The sequence below is a fragment of the Taudactylus pleione genome, unplaced genomic scaffold (genome assembly GCF_031769625.1).
Source record: "Taudactylus pleione unplaced genomic scaffold, aTauple2 ptg000021l, whole genome shotgun sequence".
In the NCBI taxonomy this organism is placed as follows: domain Eukaryota; kingdom Metazoa; phylum Chordata; class Amphibia; order Anura; family Myobatrachidae; genus Taudactylus; species Taudactylus pleione.
Genome location: NW_028284423.1, coordinates 14,713,453 through 14,735,250, shown reverse-complemented (window position 1 = coordinate 14,735,250; position 21,798 = coordinate 14,713,453). Strand labels below are relative to the sequence as shown.

The 21,798-nt window shown below is 36.9% G+C and overlaps 1 protein-coding gene across 1 annotated transcript in view; it reads right to left on the bottom strand.

The window, feature by feature from the left end:
* The window catches only part of GALNTL6 (polypeptide N-acetylgalactosaminyltransferase like 6), a 1,410,303-nt gene that overhangs the window by 860,835 nt on the left and 527,670 nt on the right, over positions 1-21,798 (bottom strand). Inside the window, exon 4 of the mRNA XM_088448140.1 lies at positions 6,116-6,282. Within this exon, the coding sequence (XP_088304266.1) occupies positions 6,116-6,282 (167 nt within the window). The remainder of the gene's footprint in view (positions 1-6,115; positions 6,283-21,798) is intronic.

The window sequence follows — 21,798 nt, the reverse complement described above, 5'->3', positions numbered from 1 at the left end:
ATTCTGTTTTGTATTTTTAAAGTTCTGTTATTGTAATTTCAAAATTTAGTAAATTATGTAAGCAAACCTGAAAAGATTCATACAATGTTCAGTAGTTGTCCCCATGTTCAATACATATGTGGGAAATCTCTCTGGTCTTGTTGTTTTGGATAAAATCAACTTTCATTCTTCCTATTCTCCATAAGAACTAAAATCTGTGTACCTTAGTAGGCTTGGCTAAATACATGTACAATGCAGAATTTCTAAAGACATTAGCCTAAAAGAAAGTCTTTCAGTTAAGGGCAGAAAACAGCATGGAAGATTTGGTTAAGGGTCCATCAATGCAGCTGTAGTCTTTTTGACCCACATTGGGTCAAGCACATGTGTAAAAAAAACCCTAACAGGACTTAACTGCACATAAAGTATATTGGAACCATGCAAGCTCAGAAGAGACCACCACCCTGCCCTTTTCTGAGTAGAGCTTGGTCCTTTGAGGAATGTAAGGAATACTTGGCAACTTTTCTCTGTTCCCAGAGGGAGAAAGTCCAGGTAGATGCAGGGAATAGGGGTGGGGATATGGTGCAGAGAATCTATCATCAGGAGTCACACAGAAATTCCAGGAAAGTATGCAAGTATGATTTAGAAGCCCTAGAGGAGAGGTCTATTTTTCACTGAGGAGCTGAACTATAGTTTTTTTTGTGGGGACAGTGTGTGACCTGCAAGCAGCAAGTTAAGTTGCTCTGTCTGATCATGTGAAGATAGGAAAACATCCTTTTCGTGGAGAGAGATACTTTTTATAGTGAACTGTTAAGGTGGGGACCACAGCTATATAAAGAAAATGACCATTTCTTGTGAGTTCAGCAACTAGAGAGACAGAATGGTAAGTGGCCTAGCTGCCCACTGGCTAGAGAGAGACTACAAAGTGAGTTAGACTCCATAGGGAGTATTATCATTTTCTGATTCCTTTGTGCTGATCTTTCCTCCTGTTATTATATCCAGATTCTCCAAATCCTTTATAACGCCTCATGCCCTTATGCAAACATAAATAGCAATTATCTCCTTTTGTTTTTGCACAAGGTACAAGGAAAGATTATCCGCTCTCCCCTCTACTTTTCATCATAGCCAAGTCCAACATTATTGTAGCTTATGGGTTGGCAATTGTGAGGAAATTTGTGAGGAAAAAAACACATCTCTTGCAGATGAAATGCTGTTCATTGTAGCAAATCCTCAATGTATTACATACAGATATTTCAAATCCAGAAATTTTTGATACTAATAATGCTTCTAGAACCTTTGTGGGCTACAAAATTAATTTCAATAAACCTGAGTTAATGCCTCTTTTTTAATCTGCCAATTTACATTATCTCCTAAATACAAAACAAATACTCAATAATTTGCTCTTGCATCAAATTTAAAGGGCATGGATACATTCAAAGAAAAATCTAGAGAGAACTATTAAAACACTAAGACCCTGATTCTGAGTCACACGCAGAAGCAAATGCAGCAGAGTCTAATGGCAGTCAGTCATCTGCAAGTTTATGCAAATGTCATACAAAGTCCTTTGATTATGTACATCTATGTGGTTGATTTTGCAAGGTCTGAGAGATGCCGACTGTAGATCAGCTGTGTGCTGCTGAGCCTCCCACCTTCCTGGATGCGCGTTTCACCTATCAGCTTTCTCAGCAGGGAGCCGGCATCTGGAAGCATAGGAGGAATCTGCACCGGGACACACTCCACCTCTAATTAAGGAACCTCTCTCCCCCCTTGTTGCTCTCTCACAATGCAAGAACTTGTACCAACAGTGCTGCAATGTTATGAACAAAAGTGCGTCCGCCTTCTTCACGTGCTGAAGCAGAAGCATTCATTTACTTTTTTTTGCATTTTACATACTTTTGTGCTACACTCTCATTTTGCAATCTAATGCTAGTCACATTGCAGAACATCAGCTGCTGCACTAAATCAATGTTGCTGTAACTATCTCTTAGGTATCCTTTACAACTGGTGGTTTTGCCTACTTCAATGAACTGTTTAAATGTGTTGAATTGCATTTATATGGTAATTCTATGCTTTATGTTACACATGGATATTACCTACATTTATATGTGATCCTATGGTTGATATAATTGATATATGAACAAATGTGAATAGCTGAATATCTAATTACCACATATTAGTCTATTGATATTCCAAACGGCATGCAAATGTACCACTGAAGGATTTCATTCATATGTATTTCAATAATTGCTTGTGACCCAGCTGGAAGGTACCTTTCACTATTACACCTTTACATGGAATAAATCTACTTATGCTGTGGTTATAATATTGATTGGGATTACAATACCATTTACATTGGAGGTGTTATTATTCTGAGTGTGTGCATAGTAAAGATTCAGAACTATATTGTGTCCTAAGCTTCCATTACTATATGAAGATTGAGAATAGGTAGATATTAATCTATTTTATACAATTCAAATGTTCATGATGCCAATGTATTCAGATATGACTTGTAATATATAAAGACAGGAATATATCCTTGATACGTTCACAGAAAAAAATTGGTACAAGCATACAAAAAATTCACCACATCTCTCTCCCAATAAGATTTAATTGGGAGGAATTTTATATTATTTTTGTAATATTTATTCATTTTTTGTAGCAAGTGTCACCTAGCATGTAAGTCTTTGAGTTCTGTGTATAATTTTTTCTTCCTTTTAGGTGTAGAGAATAATAAAAGTTATGTTTTAATTCATTCACATTTGTAAACACCAAAAAGTGCCCCCACAAGTGCCACTATCTTGCTATATGAGATAGTCAGCATCTTTGCAATCTTGCAATCTATGATACATTACTCCTGGGGAGCACCACTTTATGAGAAGTACTCCAAGTTGGTTTCCATATATGCCCTAACCCAGTAATTATTTATCCTGTGCAGAGTCCCCCTTGTATGATTCTTATTTCTTATTCAACATGCACGATGTTTTGACTTTTATTTTTGTCATGCCCAGGTACATTACCCAAGCTTTGTATCACAACTGTTGACATGCATTATCCTTGACATGTTTTCATAATTTTTCTGATGTATGTTATATGTTTTTGTGTAGAAAAATTAATTCAAAAAGTGAAAACAAACTGTTTTAGGTTTAAAGTTTAGTTCTCCCAAGACGCTATAATTATACTTATCTATTAATCTATTTGTTGATTTAGCAACATGCTTGGACTTCAGTCTCTAGGTAAAAATGATTAGTGGATGTCAACTAATGGGACTGCTAGACTGAAGATCTATGATCTTTGATTTTTAGCACAATTTAAACTTTTGAGACATGGGTTCATCCTTTGATGTGTGTGATGAATGTGGTAGAAAATGCTCAGTTGCAGTGTACAATTTTATGAAAGCTGCAATAGAAATGTCAGATAAGAAGAGTGCATGGTGTCTTCACATTTTGTATAAGCTATGAAAATTACATTTTTGTATTAACGGTCTATAAAGTGTAACTGGTACTTGTATTTAACTTTAACCTCAACACCGGACTTACTTTCTTGGCACTATTTTTTTACAACAAATGTGAAATGGACAACTGAGATACTGTCAAACTCTTTGAACAGAATACATACTAATTTTCCTTACATCATCCACGGATTTTCTTCCATTAGTGTAAGTTTGGAGGTTGGGAATCTACTCAGATAAATCTTTGACCAGGACAATACTAATTTTACTATTACTGACTATTACTCAGAGTGGCACAGCATGCTATGTACTCTAGGTCACTTACCGAAGTCACTCATTTCACAGTCTTATTTTGTAAACTTGATGTTTCTTTATGGATATACTATTCTCCTTAGTTTAGCAGGACATTCATAAAATAATAATTGACATGGGTGGGAAAAAAACATATGTAGTGAGATGCAAATGTTTATATAAACATGGGTACAATTTGTTTACTCTGCTTTGCATACAATTGTAATATGTACTGTAGGCACAATATTTTATTTTATACCCCTCCTAAATATTATCTATCATTACATATAATATTAGAAGCTAATACTTGAGCAAAACAAGTCACAGCATTTAGTATTCTTTACTACCACTTTTTATGGGTTTATGAATGTCATAAAATGTATTTTAAAGTATAAACAATTTACATTTTATTCATATTCAAACAAATAATATAATATTGTGTGTCCATTGTATATAACATAATTAAAGTATATAAAGAATGTCATACAATAAAAAGTAACTTTAAACATCATGTCAAGGTTTCTATCTGAGTCAGAACTTTTACATAATTCAACACTTATGAATTAGATTATGCAATGGTCTTTGAAAAACATTTCATATCATCAGCTACGTAATGGCTGAAACTCATGAACACATAATAACATTGGTTTTGTTATAATCTATCAGTGCCTTATATTTTTTATTAATTCACATGTTTCAAAATGTTTTCATAATAGAACTGAATAGGTCCCTGTGAGATAGTTTATATCAATACACTTCAAAAATTATTTCATTACATCAGATAAAACCTATTTCAAATTTATAGCCATACAATGCAGGACTGGACTGGCTGGCCATGAATTACAAATCAACAATACCTTGAGAGTGCAAGTGATTCCCACTCATTTTAGTTGTAAATAAAACTATGCTGTATATTATTATCTATTTATTTATTTTTGAGTATAGTTATAATTCACTGCATTAGTACAGTAAGTGTGTCAAATACTATTCCAAAATACTTAGCAACCACTGATCTATATACACTATATAAAGTAAAAATAGTATTTTTCTCTTCAAATTTGGAACAAATAGTAATTAAATGCCATGTTATCTAGTGACAAGAGGCAATACCACAAGACATGTGCAGAATAGCTGGCACCTTAAGGTCCTTGACAGATCAAAAATATATGTGTAGTCTTTACTGTACAGAAACAATGGGGCAATTCAATTAACCCTTGGACCAGACAATGAAACTGCTTCCTTCTAAACTAAAAGACAAATATATGTTCACATTACAATCTTGTCATTCTTCCACCCTGATGTCCAATTAAGTGAAATGCTTTGTGTAATAAAACATTTTGAGGACAATCCTGACAAGCCATTTTGAAAAAAAGTTAATAGGTTTATAAAATATAAAGGAAAAATATAATTTCTGAAATGCTTTGGTTTTACATTGGAACACTGCAATACATAGATGAAATTCAAAGCACACACGTTTGTATTCTGACATTTTGAAAGTATTTTTAAGGCTTAATGAAAACAAACAAACATAAATAAACAGAAGTATAATACATTTATAATGTTAGACATGTATATTCTTGTTCAATGCTTAAATATATTTAGCAACCTTTTTTATTTAAATATAATTTAAATGTTTTAGCTATAATACTTGGGTTGAAGGGGAATAGGTCAAAATGTTTAGGGTTAAATAAAAATGTGATTGTAGATTTCCTTTAAAATGTTTATTTTATTAACAGAATCCAAATCCTAAGTTTAAAAATAATTACAGAATGTTGCTTTATTGCAAACAAGTTGACCTTAACCATCTTTGGTCTCAAGCAATTGAGGTTTTTTTTTGTTTTGCTAACTTTTTGGAAAATACTTTTACATTTTAAAAATAATCAAATTCATTACATACATAGCGTTCCCGCTAAGCTGTTTTAGCAGGGCGCGGCGCCCTGCCCTCCTTCTGGAGGGCAAAAAGCACCCTGCCCTCCAGGAGGAGGGCAAAAAGCGCCCTGCCCTCACAGCCTGCGGGAGCCGTTCTCACCCGCGGGACGCAGTGTCCCGCGGGTGGAGAAACATGCGGTGACCCAGTCACTGCCGGAGAATAGACGCCGGGCGCATGCGCCTGGCGTCTTTTCTCCCTGTCTGCAGGGCTTGGGGGCTGCCCGGCATGTCCGTAAGTGCCGGGCACGCCCCCAAGAGTGACAAAAAAGGGGACGCGTCTAATAGACACGCCCCCTTTTCCGATGACCACGCCCCTTCTCAGTCCGCGCACGCCTTCGGCGCGCGCACGGACATGCCCTCGCTAGCGCCGGCGCCCTACTTCCAGCCGGAGCTAGAGGGATCTAGAGGGAACACTACATACAGTATGTTGAAATGATTAACAGTTATTGAACCAAAAGCAGAATGTCTTACCTCTGTCACTGAAGTCATCCACCAAGATGATTTCTTCTATCAGGCTGTCTGGGGTCCTGTTGATTACACTGTGAATGGTCCTTAGCAGTGATGTCCACCCTTCATTGTGAAATGGAATTATAATGCTGGTGTTTGGGAGCTTTTCCAGATAAAGTTTGTGCTTGCAACTGAGGAGAGAGAGCACAATTGATATTCATCACTTTGTACTTCTACATAAAGACTGCAAACAATAACTAATAATCTTTTATGGATTTAGAATGAGAGATGCATAATTAGATAAGATAAGATAAGATAAGATAAGATAAGATAATGCATTAGATAAGATTAATTTTGTTAGAACAAATAGTAAACATATTATTAGATTTACGTAGACAAATATTACCATGTGATACAAGAATTGAATTATAAATCGAGACAAAAAAAACCTTGTTTACTTAATAACACAGGTAAAATCTTTGTGAGAAGCGTCCGGCTATCATTTTTTTTAAATATTCTCCAAATAAATTTTCAAGGTTGTGCACAATTTATTTTTTATAGTTTATATTTTTATATTAGATTATTTATATTTACACTTACAACTGTGATGACTCCCAGGTATAAATAATAGGCATAGTGCAGTCTCACTAACACATATGTGAGAACTTGCATATCATATTGAAACTCCTTGCGCCAAGAATAATATATAGTATTGCTTCACTACTAACATGGTTTTAATTGTACATGTTTCCATCTACTCACTTCCTTGCAAAATAACAAATGTCACACAGTGGAGACCAACAATAAACCAATACAAAATGTAAATATTGTTATACAGCAGAACAAGGTGTTTATTGTGTAATACAATGTACTTTTGTTGTTTCAATAAAAAACTGCTGTAAAACTTAATAGACTTAAGACATACTAATTTTGTGTTACTATGATTATATAAATGCTGTGTTGCAGCCATGTACACTAATAATGTGCGGCAGTACAGATCCCACAATACTGTGAGAGACGTCATGATGTCTCTCCCCACACAGTGCGGGATCCAGGAAGCCAAATCAGGGCATGGGTTGTGGCGGTGGGTGAGTATTGCCAGTTCTGCCACCAAGGCATCCCACCCCGTGTAACAGCACCATCCTCACTGTTGTCCTTGGGTAATTACTCATAGCACTGAGGGACTAATGATGAGACTATTATTCTAATGATTATTTAATAACAATTGCCATTTTTTAAAGACTCATAAAAGTTGTTCCATTTCATCAATACTGTTAAATATACATGTACAGTATCCCTAGATGTTATTCAGACATACCATAGCAGATATCATAAGTATCAGACTTAAAATAATTTCCTTCCAGTCACATACCCACAGATTCTGCTGTACATTAATACTATAGGAAGGAGTAGATAATTATAAATGGTTAACATCTGGACCATCATGCACGGGATGTAGTCAGTAGGTATACATATATATATATATATATATATATATATATATATATACACATGCTGTATCAAAATACTGATACCAGAAAAAAACAGCACTCCAGAGGTTAATGCAAAAAAATTTATATAATGAATTCTCTTGAATAATGCATATCATCCCAAGCTGGACTCCAGAATGACAATCACTTTTACCGTAGTTTTCAGTCACAAATCAATAAAGTGCAATGTGCCAAGCATTAGCAGCAGTAATAAAATACTTGCGAATAGTAGCATTCTATTGGAGCCCAAGTACATAAGGAGATGTTGTCAATGCAGCCCGACAGCCGTTTCGGTGCTGAATGGCACCTTCATCACGGAGCAACCACATTGTGGAGCAACCGAAACGGCCGTCGGGTTGCATTGACAACATCTCCTTATGTACTTGGGCTCCAATAGAATGATACTATTCGCAAGTATTTTATTACTGCTGCTAATGCTTGGCACATTGCACTTTATTGATTTGTGACTGAAAACTACTGTAAAAGTGATTGTCATTCTGGAGTCCAGCTTGGGATGGTATGCATTATTCAAGAGAATTCATTATATAAGTTTTTTTGCATTAACCACTAGAGTGCTGGTTTTTTCTGGTATCAGTATTTTGATACAGCATGTATATTCATTCACTATGACTTAGCACCCTCCATTGATTTCATGATTTTGGGAGTGTGCAGGATTTGTTTACCGTTGTGTGTATATATATATATATATATATATATATATATATATATATATATATATTTATATATATATATATATATATATATATATATATAAAAATAATACAAATTAGGGGCTATACATGTGTATAAAGATATTGACTAAAAATATGAAACAATCTGAATACTAATAAAGTGCATAGGAAAATCAACACATGTGGGATGGCCAAGATCCTCGTTCAAATGTACACTAACTCCTTAAATCAAATAAAACAAAAAATAAGGGCACCTCCTAGTGCAATTTTGTGAAAACACCACGAATAAGTGAAAATAACTACAAGTGGACCCATACCAAAATTGTAATAAATCCTGGCTTATCTGTTTGCTTTGAAAAGATTCCATACGAAGTCCCAAAAGTGTGTGTTCATATATTTTAATAAGATTCCAAATGACATAAAATATATAAAGGAACATACACAATGTAATCCAAATTACAAGAAAGAAACACCAAATAATACATAAATTGCTTTTAACATGTATCCAAGAAAAAAAGATGCTTATCTGAAAAAAGCCAATCAGCAAATTTACTCATCGTCAAGATGGGTGTCTCACCATTCAGACTTCCTCGGGGGTAATGAATATTCTCTTGTTCAGAACAGGCTTACATAAGGCTCTTTATTAACATAATTAAATTAACCAAAATGGTCGTAACCAGATTTCTTCTAAGGTGAATATGATGTTTATCATGTAAACAATAATGAAATCTGTCTCTATAATGGGTTCTCTAACCATTTCTATGACAATTGCAGCATATGAGGAACACATCCCTATCTTTATATTATATTTCCTAAGACAAATTTACAAAAAAATAATAATAAAATGCGGCAAACGACAGCCGGAAGTGATGGGGCATACCCGGGAAATGCAAATTGCCTTGTGCTAGTGATATGCCATAAATTAGAATGTCCCCTCAGTCCGCGGCTCCCTCATTATGGTTCCCAGTGCACACTAAAATAAGACACTCACAATATGGCTGCTAATCCTGACGTACCGGGCCTAAGGTCTGAAAATCACAATTGCCCGAATTTGTTCAATATATAGCTTATTTCTTAATATATAAGATCTCTGGCATATATGGGCTCTTTCTTCTCTTTGTTTATTAAGATGAAAGCAAGCCCATACATTTGTAAGCCTGCATTTAATATATGCCTAAAAATGGACCATTAGTAACCTCAGGCGCTATTTTTCAAAAGGACGTCAATATTATATGTTAAAATGTATACAGCCATATCCAATACTCAATGAGTATGATATCTTAATGGGGAAAAGAATTCATATCATTGACTCAAAATATCCCAGACAAACGGCAATTACTGCATCACATGCTGTTAATAAATATCAATTTTGATATCCCCATGCCATTTACAGTAGGTTAAGGGCAAAATGGATCATTCTTAGTATATAATCATACAATATCTATAAAAATAACCAATATTGGATACACAAATACCAATATAATTAATAATTGTGCAAGGATCTATAAGCAAACAAAGTATAAAAATACAAAAATCACATACAAATATATCATTCCTCATAAATATTTATCATATATTTTTCATATATCCATATGTCTTGCATATAAATCATACATATAAAATTAATACATACAATTTCATATATAATGAAATTAATACATCAAATAACATATAAAAGACATATGAGACACCCCTGCTCCTTGTTTATAAAGGAGCTGTTCTTGCTTGTTCTTCGGAGGAGTGCGAGTCCAGGCAGGAGTCTCACCGTCAATTGTACATTATATGTACACATACAGAGAAAAAAATTAAGGGTGAGGACTGGACACTATAATTTTAAACATAATAAAAGGTGCTACCATGCTGAGACTTGTAGTGCCAAGCAAAAAAAGTAAGAATAGAGCAAAGAAAAAAGAAAGAAGAGAGAAGAGAAAATATAGATTGTAAGCTTTTGAGTAAAGCCTCTGTCTGTGATTACCCGGTTTTGTTCTATTAATGTTTCCAATTGTGAAGTGCAACAGAATATGCTGCACTATATAAGATACGGTCAATAAATAAATAAAAAGAAAAGAAAGAAAAATGAAAATAGAAGTGCAGGTGCACCTGCCTGCATTTTCGTTTTTCCTGCATGGCACTACAAGTCTCAGCATGGTAGCACCTCTTATTATATTTAAAATGAGGGTGTGCAGTCCAGCACCACCCATTTATTACAAACACCCCACAGCTTCAATTGTGCCTGATAGTCCAATGTTACACAATGTTCAGTCTATGATTATTACTGTCAGATGTCAACTTATGATTTCACAAAACATCCATGTTATTATTGGATTCCAAATTTCTCTCTATTATTAATTTTCTTGACTCTTGAGTCTGTAATTTCATGAAAAATATTGTGAATAATGGCTTGTGGACTAGTACAGTCATCAGGAGACCAGCTGAGAGCCAGAGTCAGAGCAACAAATTTTAATACTTTGCTAAATAGCAAGTACTCCTAATGGAATTATTCATTGTTAAAAGCAAAAGAGTTGGCTATTCATACATTCCTGTTCTCTACTGAAACCATCAAAGGCAGATGTCCCATCGGGTAAATTCCACTAAAGTTGTTTGAAGCAGCTTCAGGAAGAAATCCTCACAGTACAAAGAAGAAGTTTTTATATTTCTGTACCTAGAATAGATAGAACTGTTAAATACTTAATTTCTGTATAGACGTACAAGGGGATGTAGTTGGTATAAAAAATTCAAATCCTGACAGCGGCAGCCCGACAAGGGTGAAGATCCCAATTGTCCCTAAGGTAAGTATTGCTAACCTAATTCTAGCCCCTAACCCTAACCCTTCCTAAGGGGTGCCTAACCCTAACCTCCGCCCTAAGTGCCTAACCCTAATCCCCCTCTAAGTGCCTAAACCAAACCCTCCCTTCCTCGCCGCCTAAACCTAAGTCCCCCAGGGGGGTGCCTAACCCTAACCCCCCCTTCCCCTAGCATAAACCAACCCCCCCGGGAGGGTGCCTAACCCTAAGTTTCCCCAGGAGCCCTAAACCTAACCCTACCCCCCGCAGTTGTCCGCGGCCAGCACTCGGCTTACTTTGTTCAGTATGCCAGGCGTCGGTCTTACGGCATATTGTTAATGACAGGCTTCGAGTTTTTGACACCTGTCATTAGTACAATGCTGGGATTAGAGAGTCTGGAAGCCGGTGGTCAGCATTTAGACCGTCGGCTTTCAGACTACATCCTGTACCAGGTATCTGCCTGCATAGTATGTACATTTTGTATGACTAATCCTACCCCATCTAGGCAAACCAAAGTCTCCCCAACAAAAAATGATCTATAAGTAGCAGGTGTAACTTACCTATATTGTATTGAAAATCTATTTGTAAAGTCCTATTTTTCCCTGTAGTACATGCACATGTGACAAGATAGCATTTTCCAAATGTCTTGAGAATGTACAGTTTAGGGTGATTAGAGATGTTTCTTATGTGTTGAAAAATAGTTGCAATTTTTATTTAAGAAGGTCAATGTCTTGTAGTGGATAGATTAAAACTATCTAAAAAGGGACGGACTTCAAAAGCTTTGAAAACATAAGAAAGTCACGGTGTGCATTATCCACTGTGTTTATATCTTTCAGTGGAATGTCATTTGCTCTTTCTGGGGAGTAGGAGGAATGTTGCACTACAAATACATGCACATAATTCTTACGCAAAAATATGCATTTTGCTTGCAGAGTGCAGAGATGGTTGATGATCTACATTCAGCAGCATAATTTAGATGCTCCTGATTATCTGATTATATACTGACCCCAAAGCTAATAGTATTTAAATCATTAGTATTGTATTATTTATTTCATATACAGTTACAACGTCTATTCACTCCACTTGACATCTCCATATGTACTACAGCAGAAGATTCTCTTTTTTGTTTAAACTCTTCATTTTCGAAGTGTAAATTTGACAAGATGACACAAAATAAATAGTATAACAAGTATCAAGTTCACGAATGCTTCACCAATATCAAGCATGGAACAATGGAACAAAGTCTGACATAACCAGCAATGTGTCTTTTATTATAAAGTATGAATGATGGGGAAGGAGAGAGAATGTGATAGGAAAAGGGGGGTGTTGACTATGGTTAATAGAAGGCCCATATGAAACTAAAAGGACCAGGCAGATAAATCCCTAACTAGCAAAAGATATTATTTGTAGAGATGTGTGGGTTGGTTTTCCTGAAAAGTGAACACACCTGGACTTTGGGGTTCCAAGTCGTATCGAGTCCTGGCTCGGATCACTTTTTTTTGGTTCGAGTTGAACAGAATCCCAGCTTGGGTCTGTTATAAAATCTGAACTCAGATTTAAAAATTGAATCTCAGTTTCAGATTGCATGTAGACAGGTCCAAAATACATGGTTTTAGCTGTTTTTATTAATTTTAGAGAAATCCAAAACCAAACCAAAAAACACTTGAGGATGGTTTTGCCCAAACCAAAATCAAAACACGGGTTCTGCACACATCTCTAGAAGAGATACGTAAAACCCAATTAATAGAATGTCTGACAGCCATTGAGAAGATGGCATGAAGAAGAGGGTTTGTTAAAGAAGTACCATTGGCACCACATCATTCAAAAATTCTGCAGAAAACAAAAGCCTTCCTGATGTCCCTTTACTTTACTGAGCTGTATGGTTGCTAAATGAGATCTGAAAGAGAAATACATGACTGTAAAACAGGAAAATGTAAATTCATTAGGGGGTAAATATAATATTGGGATGTATTCTCATCAGCCAAATGTATTTCTAATGACCAAGTATGTTTAATTCCCAAAGAAATATATAAAAGGAATACATTTGAACCTTGGCAATACCATGTTTTGCTGCATGTGGGCTGGAAAATATACAATGCATGGACAGATCTGGAGTTCGCATGGGACGTGTCCTAACATTTTTTGTATAGCTACTAGCTGTGAATCTATTTATTTGTAATATGTAAAACATTGCATTTTATAATATCACAGCACTGTCCTCTACTGCTTCTAAATGCAAATACATGCTAAAAATGATTAAAATATAATGTATTCCCAGCCCATATATGAATGTTTTTATTTTCTGAAAAAAGTACTGGAGAAAAGAAAGAAAACATAATTATCAAGTTACTTTGATATTCAAAGACATGAACTTTATATTTAATACAGTACTGTATAACAAAGAAAAGGGTGCCATATTGTACATAAATATTAAATATTTGTAAGGATGTTAGAGAATATAATTATTTACCAGTTATAAAATACATATAATTACAGACGTGTCCTCATACACCTAGCGTCTATATGCCATACAGCGCGTGGTTCCTGGCGTAATTGAGAAGCTCCAAGAAGAGTAGCATACCGTATTTTTCTTTACATTTTTATGACTTATTTGCATTGCAGATGCAGCAACACACCACTCACAGCGTACTGGAAACACTGGGTTACAACTAACCACACAGGAATTAGTTTTAAACTAGAGATTAGTGGTTCAGTTTTGACTTGGTTCTTTTTGCCAAATTAGCACAAGTTCAGATTAGTCTGGATTTATGTTATTGGCTATCCAAAACTCGTAAGAGCCAGACAGCCAATATGATGACATTTTTTGAGATCTGAACATAACCGAGTAAAACTGAGTAAAACTGAATTGCTCATTTCTAGTTTAACCATGTAACTGATTATTTTTTCAGTCAAAACCGCACAGACATTGTTTTTTTTTGTTAAATTTAATTAAGTTTAAAAAGGACTTTTTAATATATATTCAAATATTTTATTTAAGAATTGTATTTGTTCATAGGCCCCCATTGTAATTTAACGTCCCACCCCACATCAAAAATAGCTCCCCCAGTGTCAACTGATCCCCTGCAATAACAACCTCCACTCTCCTAGTTATAATAGGTACCTGTGGCAGAGCCCCCACCCTCACCTCCAGGGACATTGAGTGCCCAAATTAGTCCCTCCCCCTCCCCATGTGTCACTATATATATATACAGTATGATTAAACATTTTTTTAAATAACTCCACCCCCCAGCCAAAATAATATTTGAATGCCCTGCATAACCTCCCCTTGGCCAAAAGATGTCCCCCCATTAGCCCCCTCTCCATGTGACTAAACCCCACCTCCTCAAATTTGCAGAGTGCAGTGGAGCATGGGACGGGGGACTGATCATCAGTCCCTCCTGCTGCAGCTGATCTCTGCACACTGGTGCTCAGAGGGGAATTATGGTCCCCTCCTCGCACTTTTACAATTGGCGCATGCTCCCAGAGTGCCATTCACAGAACATTCTGTGGCGTGACTCTGGAAGTGATGTCGGCGGTCACAGACCGTCGCATCACTTTTAGGGGGTCAGTAGAGACAAGGGAGGTCTGTTCTGCACTTGTGCAGACGATCTCCTCTGATAAAGCCAGGGGCGGTGCGGGCTGGAGTGGTCGCATGTAATGCGACCTTGCCAGATGAAGCACTTCTGGCTCCGGCCACATTACATGCGACCACGCCAGTTAAATGGTTAAACAGATGAAGCAACTTGGTGTGTGAAAAAGCCACAGACACCTGCATTGGAGTACTTCTTACACAGATTCAGAATCAGTTGCGTACAGAAGTACAAATGTCGAACATCAAATTGATCAGTGCAAGCTCGCAGTGTAGTTGTCACTCCCAGTTGGTTTACTTACTTAAGACACACATTTTGAGCAGGAAAGACACTCGGCTGTATCACCCATGCCATGACTTGGCGCGGCAAGATGGGCTGTTCGGTGTGACTTGAACAATAGTGTATGAGGACACATCAGTATGTAGCTCTTTATTTAGTGAGACTCACATGTGTCTCTGCTACAAAGTATCTCAGCTACAGTTTTTAGAGTTTTGATTGAGAAGGATGAGAATATAACTATAGACTAACTGATATTGTTTGAGGTGATGGTATTATTATGCAAACGTTTCTTTGAATCATATACAGTACCTGGACAGTTACACAAAGGTTTGAAAATTATAATACTTTTACAAAGCACTTGGGATCACTGTATTTGTGTGAATAGGTTAGAAGTCAATGCTATCTAAAACAAAATACCCATCAGAGATATCGAGAACTAAAGCTTTACCAACTATAGCTCAAAGAATGACCCCCATTAACTGTCTTTGAAAAATGTTCTTATTTTTCAATACCATTTAGATGGCTATTGTCCTGATTTGCTTGCAAAGCTTGTGTAACAGCTCTTTCTATTCATTATAGATGACTCACTGGTATTGTCTAAATAGAATAGCTGTTTACATTTGAATTATTTGCTTATTATCATCAATTTTCATAGCAGAGGTGCTTGTTCTTGGTAAAGTATCTGTGCTGCTATAGATATAGATATGACACTTTAGTTAAAGTGAGTTAATATGTAATCCTGTTTATTTATTGTTTGCTATATTCTTAGAAACAGGAGTCCAGGCTCACATATATCTCCTGCTTACCTTTCTCTCCCGGAATAGCCCGCTGTCCCCATACACTAGTATCACATTCCTCTTCTGCTTACCTTTCTCTCCCGGAATGGCCCGCTGTCCCCATACACTAGTATCACAGATATCTCCTGCTTACCTTTCTCTCCCAGAATGGCCCGCTGTCCCCATACACTACTATCACAGATATCTCCTGCTTACCTTTCTCTCCCGGAATGGCCCGCTGTCCCCATACACTAGTATCACAGATATCTCCTACTTACCTTTCTCTCCCGGAATGGCCCGCTGTCCCCATACACTAGTATCACAGATATCTCCTACTTACCTTTCTCTCCCAGAATGGCCCGCTGTCCCCATACACTACTATCACAGATATCTCCTGCTTACCTTTCTCTCTCGGAATGGCCCGCTGTCCCCATACACTAGTATCACTGATATCTCCTACTTACCTTTCTCTCCCGGAATGGCCCGCTGTCCCCATACACTACTATCACAGATATCTCCTGCTTACCTTTCTCTCCCAGAATGGCCCGCTGTCCCCATACACTAGTATCACAGATATCTCCTGCTTACCTTTCTCTCCCGGAATGGTCCGCTGTTCCCATACACTAATATGGAGATAGAATTAATCAAGCTCTGAAAATACAATATTTTTGGAGCTTGACTGCGTGAGCACTCGCATCTTCAGATGGAATTTGCTCCCACAACCCACTACTTCCCTATGAGAAAGAGTCTTGGGTTGCGAAGAGGGATCCTTTTGAAACCCTCCGCCCCTGTCCGGCTCCTTCCACCGGACGCAGAGGCTTTTGTGCACATGCGTGACCCTTTGGTCCCACATGCGAACCCGATAATTAACATAACGAACAGACCTCTAATAGACATAGAGTACAGCTTAGTGAGGCTAAGGGCTCTGTATATAGGTGCAAATGGCGGTTTTGTGCATACAAATGCAGATTTTGCATATCTGTCTATGCTGAGTCAGATAGAACTTGGCTGGATCTGTCTTTCTGTGAGATTGGGCATTTCAGGGAGGCAACTGGGTGGTGACAATGCGAGCACATGAAACCAATTCAACTGATTGTCGCGCTTACATGGAAGGGAAGCAGGTTTTTGACAGATATCCTGCATCTAGCATGGGCCTGGTGCACGGTTTGCACTTGCAGATGCTCAAATCTCTGCAGTAGCCTTATAGATTCTCGCATTACCATAAGGTAGTAAAACAGGCTTCCACAGCTGAACACAACTGCAGCCACTGTGCATGAAACTCAGAATCAGCCCCTAAATGAGCACCTCTCACTAGCTGTACTAATTGTTCTGCCAATCTAAACATATTGTACTGACATAGCAACACTATGGAATGGGTGACGACAGGCTACAGAAGTGGGAGTATCATCTCCACAAGAAGTATTCAATTGCACCATCAGCTTAACTACTGTACTTTAGGACTTTCTCCATCTGTAAATCTAAAATGTGCAATATAGGGGGTATATTTACTAAAGTGCAGGTTTTTAGAAGTGGATATGTTGCCCATAGCAACCAATCAGATTCTAGCTATAATCTTCTAGAAGGTGCTAGATACATGTTAAGTACAATCTGATTGGTTGCTATGGGCAACATCTCCTCCTCTAAAAACCCACACTTTAGTAAATATACCCCTAGGTTTGGGTTAAGCAGTCTCAATAGTATACCAAATCTGCTCTACCTAATTACTCCCACTGAATTTACTTTTGCATTAATTTTTTTAAAGGTATAAATTACATTGCTAAACAACTCTCTTAATTCAACCACAACTAATTGCAACAAATGATTATAGTTAATTAAAAATTACTGATACAGTCTAATTTTAAAAACTGATTTTTCATGGACAGTCTGCCACCTCTCATTATACTTACGGTGTAGTGGATTGTGTAGTTTTATTTACATTATATATTGTTTAAAGGTCTTATTTAAACATTTAAATCTATTACAATGTTACTGCATCATTTATTCATCCAGACACCATGTGCTGATGAATTATGTGTCTCAATTGTTAGTTTAAAGTAAACCCTTTACTACTTTGCAGTTCTGTGATGCTAATTCTGCACTAATTTCTTATTTCAGTCTGAACATCTTTTCGGAGTTGTACTTACAAAGCTTTTCAAACGTGACAGTTGCCTTAAGGGCAAGAGGAGCTTACAGATGCAAGCAGTATCCTTTGTAGGGATATAATGAATCAGTAACTGGCTTTGGCCCACATCAAGCCCTCGCTCTCACATGCCAATATATGGTGAGTAGCTAGTGATCTGCTGAGAAAGCACTTTGTTGTAATAGCACTGAGAGGGTCAAGGCTAGTCATTTTTTTTAACTGTTATTGATTAGAAGGGAAGTATAAGTAATGTTAAAAAGTTCTACTAATCTAATACTTGGTATATGGAAAACAGGAAAATAAATCTTTTTTATAGCACAGTAGTTGCATACTTACAAATAAGAAATATGGATAGCAGTTTGACTCAATGAACCAGGTCAGCAGAAGTTCAAAGGAAAATATGTATAAGTGGGATTAAAACCTTGTAGCAACCTTAGAGATTGCCTTGCTACATTCATAGTATAAAAAGAGAGACTGAAAGTAAAGAAATCTTTATGTGCATATTTTCAGGATAGAGAATGTGCCCTTTTTCTGTAATTATTTTTGTACATTTAGTTATTCTTTCCAGAGAGTGCTACACAAATGGGATTTATGAATGGATTGTGCTGCCAAAATGCCATCCACAGAAGTGCGACCATCTGGAGTGTTCTGTTGATATACTAATACCATCCCAGCAATCACCTTTAATAGCATCTAAACAAAAATAGAACTGTGAGATTTCCAATTGCTATCATCTTTTCAGTAGGCAATCTTTCTCCATGTGCAAATTATACCTCAACATTTCTTCATCTCCAAAGACTAGTATCCTGGACACTTAACTTCAAAACAGTGAGCATAAACATATTTGTGAGAATATAATTACAATAAAGGAAAAGCAAATGGAATGTGTGCCTAGTAAAAGTTGATGTAGTTAGATTTCCGATTTGCATCTGTAGCACATTATTGGTAGGCAAAGTGTTGTATCAGGAGAACTAAGAACCAGTTCTGCAAAACAATACCTCTTATTTATCCGGGACCTGTATCTGAGTTGTGCAGAAACTGTAGTTTAATAATACAAGCAGAATGTAAGCTATTTTATTGACATAGAAATTTCAAATTGTCTCTAATGCACAAGATGTGATGTAATTTAGTGAAATCTGATACAGCCCCACCTCGTTCCTCTGTGTTATGTGCCAATATGAACAGGTACACTGCTCAACAACGCATATTTATTGTCTAGACGTACTGGAAAACTGAGTTGATAAAGGTTCATATCAGAACATAATAAACAGACATGATTAATGTGGACGCCTCAGCACACAACATCAGTTTCAGAAGCAGAAATACCTAATGACTAGCAGTGGTGGCTCCAGAGGTGGGGCTGCAGCACAGACCAAAATACAAATAGAGGAACCACAACAACTGCCATCCTCTCTGGTTATATCCTCACTGGCAGTTGGTGTGGCACCTTTATTTGACTTTAGAACTGCTCTGCTGACTAGGGTGGAGAACAGCTGGCCTTCACTTCATGCATACATGAACAGTTGGCATGGATGCTAATGGTAAACACTTTCAATGCTTGCTATGACTTCCTCATGTTTTTCATAGACCAAGTTATGTCTGTATATTAAGGGTAGCAAACATAGCGCTCTTGGTCCCATGAGGAAATGTCCCTAGCCGCTCCACAAGTTGAGGTAATCCTGCCTCTTTTTAGACAAATAAATATAGAATAATTGTGGTGCGCTCTGGGGCAATCCTATTTTGTTATATGGATTTGTTTTTATATGTGTTTTAAATGATTAGATAAGAAAATTGCCCCACTCTATATTGACAAAATCCCAATTTGTAATCTGTGGGTAGGGTGCTCTTAAAATTATAAAGCCTGTATATAATCCCAGTCCCTTCTGAAGAAATGTCTGTATTTATGTCCAAAAAAACAAGAGACTTTTAGGGAGAAAGTTCCTGGACAATCCCAAAATTGTAGTTCCATGGTATCTGTTGGATGGGTATTCTTATAATACTAGCTGGTGACAATGCAGCCCTCTTCATCCTCCTCTCCATCTCAATATAATGCAATTGCACAGTATCAGGAACTTGGTGAAACACAATGGTGCAGGATAGGTAAGAAATGCATGTACTTACCACATTAATACCTTCACTAGCCTACTGGAGAGAGATCTAGGCAAACTTCATGACAACCAAACTAGAAAACACACCAAAACAAACTTAACCAGAGCCGAATCCAATGCATTGAAAGATCTAGAGAGAAAACACCAAATTATAATAAAGCCAGCTGACAAGGGTGGAAGAATAGTGCTAATGGATAAAAAAGATTACATTACCGAAGCCCACAGAATACTAAATGATACCACCACAGACAAAGTACTCAAACAGGACCCCACGGTAAACTATAAAAATTAACTGCAGATACTACTACGCAGAGGCCTTGATACAGGTATTCTAACCCCCAAAGAACATACATATTGAGATATCAAACATCCCATTATCCCAGTTTTCTACTACCTCCCCAAAGTTCATAAAAATCCCACTCACCCGCCAGGCAGACCAATAGTCTCAGGAATAAATTCACTAACCTCAACCTCTCCCGAAATGTAGACACATTTCTATAGCCACGTGTCAAATTACAAGATCGTATATCAAGGACACAACTGACATACTCAAGAAACTACAGACGATACAATGGGACAACAAGTATTTGCTGGTTACAAGCGATGTTACATCGCTTTATTCGTTTATTAACCACGAACAAGGATCAACAGTATTCACAACCATTTGCACGGAGATCCAAACATGACCAGTCCACAAAATGACTTCATCATTGACTGCATCAGTTTCATTTTAAACCATAATTACGTATACAACAGTAAACTAGTAGAAAAGGCCAAAATGACAGTTAGAGAAGAAGCAAGAGACCCACTCCTACAATACAACCCCAAACAAAAACCTACAGACAATAACATCAGCTTCATAACCCAATATAATCAACAAGCTAATCAAAAGAAATGAATTATCTAAAAACATTGGCATGTCTTTTTCCAGGATGACTCGCTAGCAGAAGTCCTACCACCTAAACCAACAGTAATCTTCCGCAAAGCACCAGACATTAAAAGGAAACTAGTGAACAACCATATCCCTCCAAGTACAAAAAGACAAACTACACTCAAGACAGACACTATGCAAACAGGAGGTTTTTTCAACTGTGGAATATGCAAGGCATCTGAAACCACAGGTCAAAGAAGCACCAGAACTACACATTCTATCACCTCCCTTACTAACCAAGTCACCTTTAAAATCAAAGATCAAATAACATGTCACACAAAAGGGCTGGTGTATGTATTACAATGCCCCTGCCCTAAGTTATATGTGGGCAGGACAATCAGACCACTCAAGACACGGGTATGCGAACACATACGCAACATACATAAGGGGACAGAAGACCATCCACTCTCATCACATTTCTTAAAACACCACAGCTGCAGCCTCAAATTATTGCAATTCTTCGGAATAAAGGAAGTCAAACAGAGATGGAGGGGAGGCGACTATACCAAGCTTATTAATAAAGAAGAGTTAAAATGCATCATTCAATTAGACACATTAGCCCCAAAAGGTCTAAATATGGATAATTAAATTAGATCAATTATATTTAAATAATCCCTTTCAAATGTCATTATAACACAGGACACCTTACATATTAATAGACGGAACCAATTGCTCAATTATCATTTTTGTATTTTTCAGTATGTATGTAAACACAACTGACACTATTACCATGTTGATGAATATTATGTTTCGATTGGTAGACTGGTGCAGGTAAAATAAGTATTGCAAACCACACCAAAAAGGCTGATTAACCCCTTATGGGATGAACACTGGACAGTCATTTATGGAGCTCATCTCCTACAAAAATGGCCACTGGACTTTGTAATCAGAGACATTCTCACTAGAAGGCTTAGAATT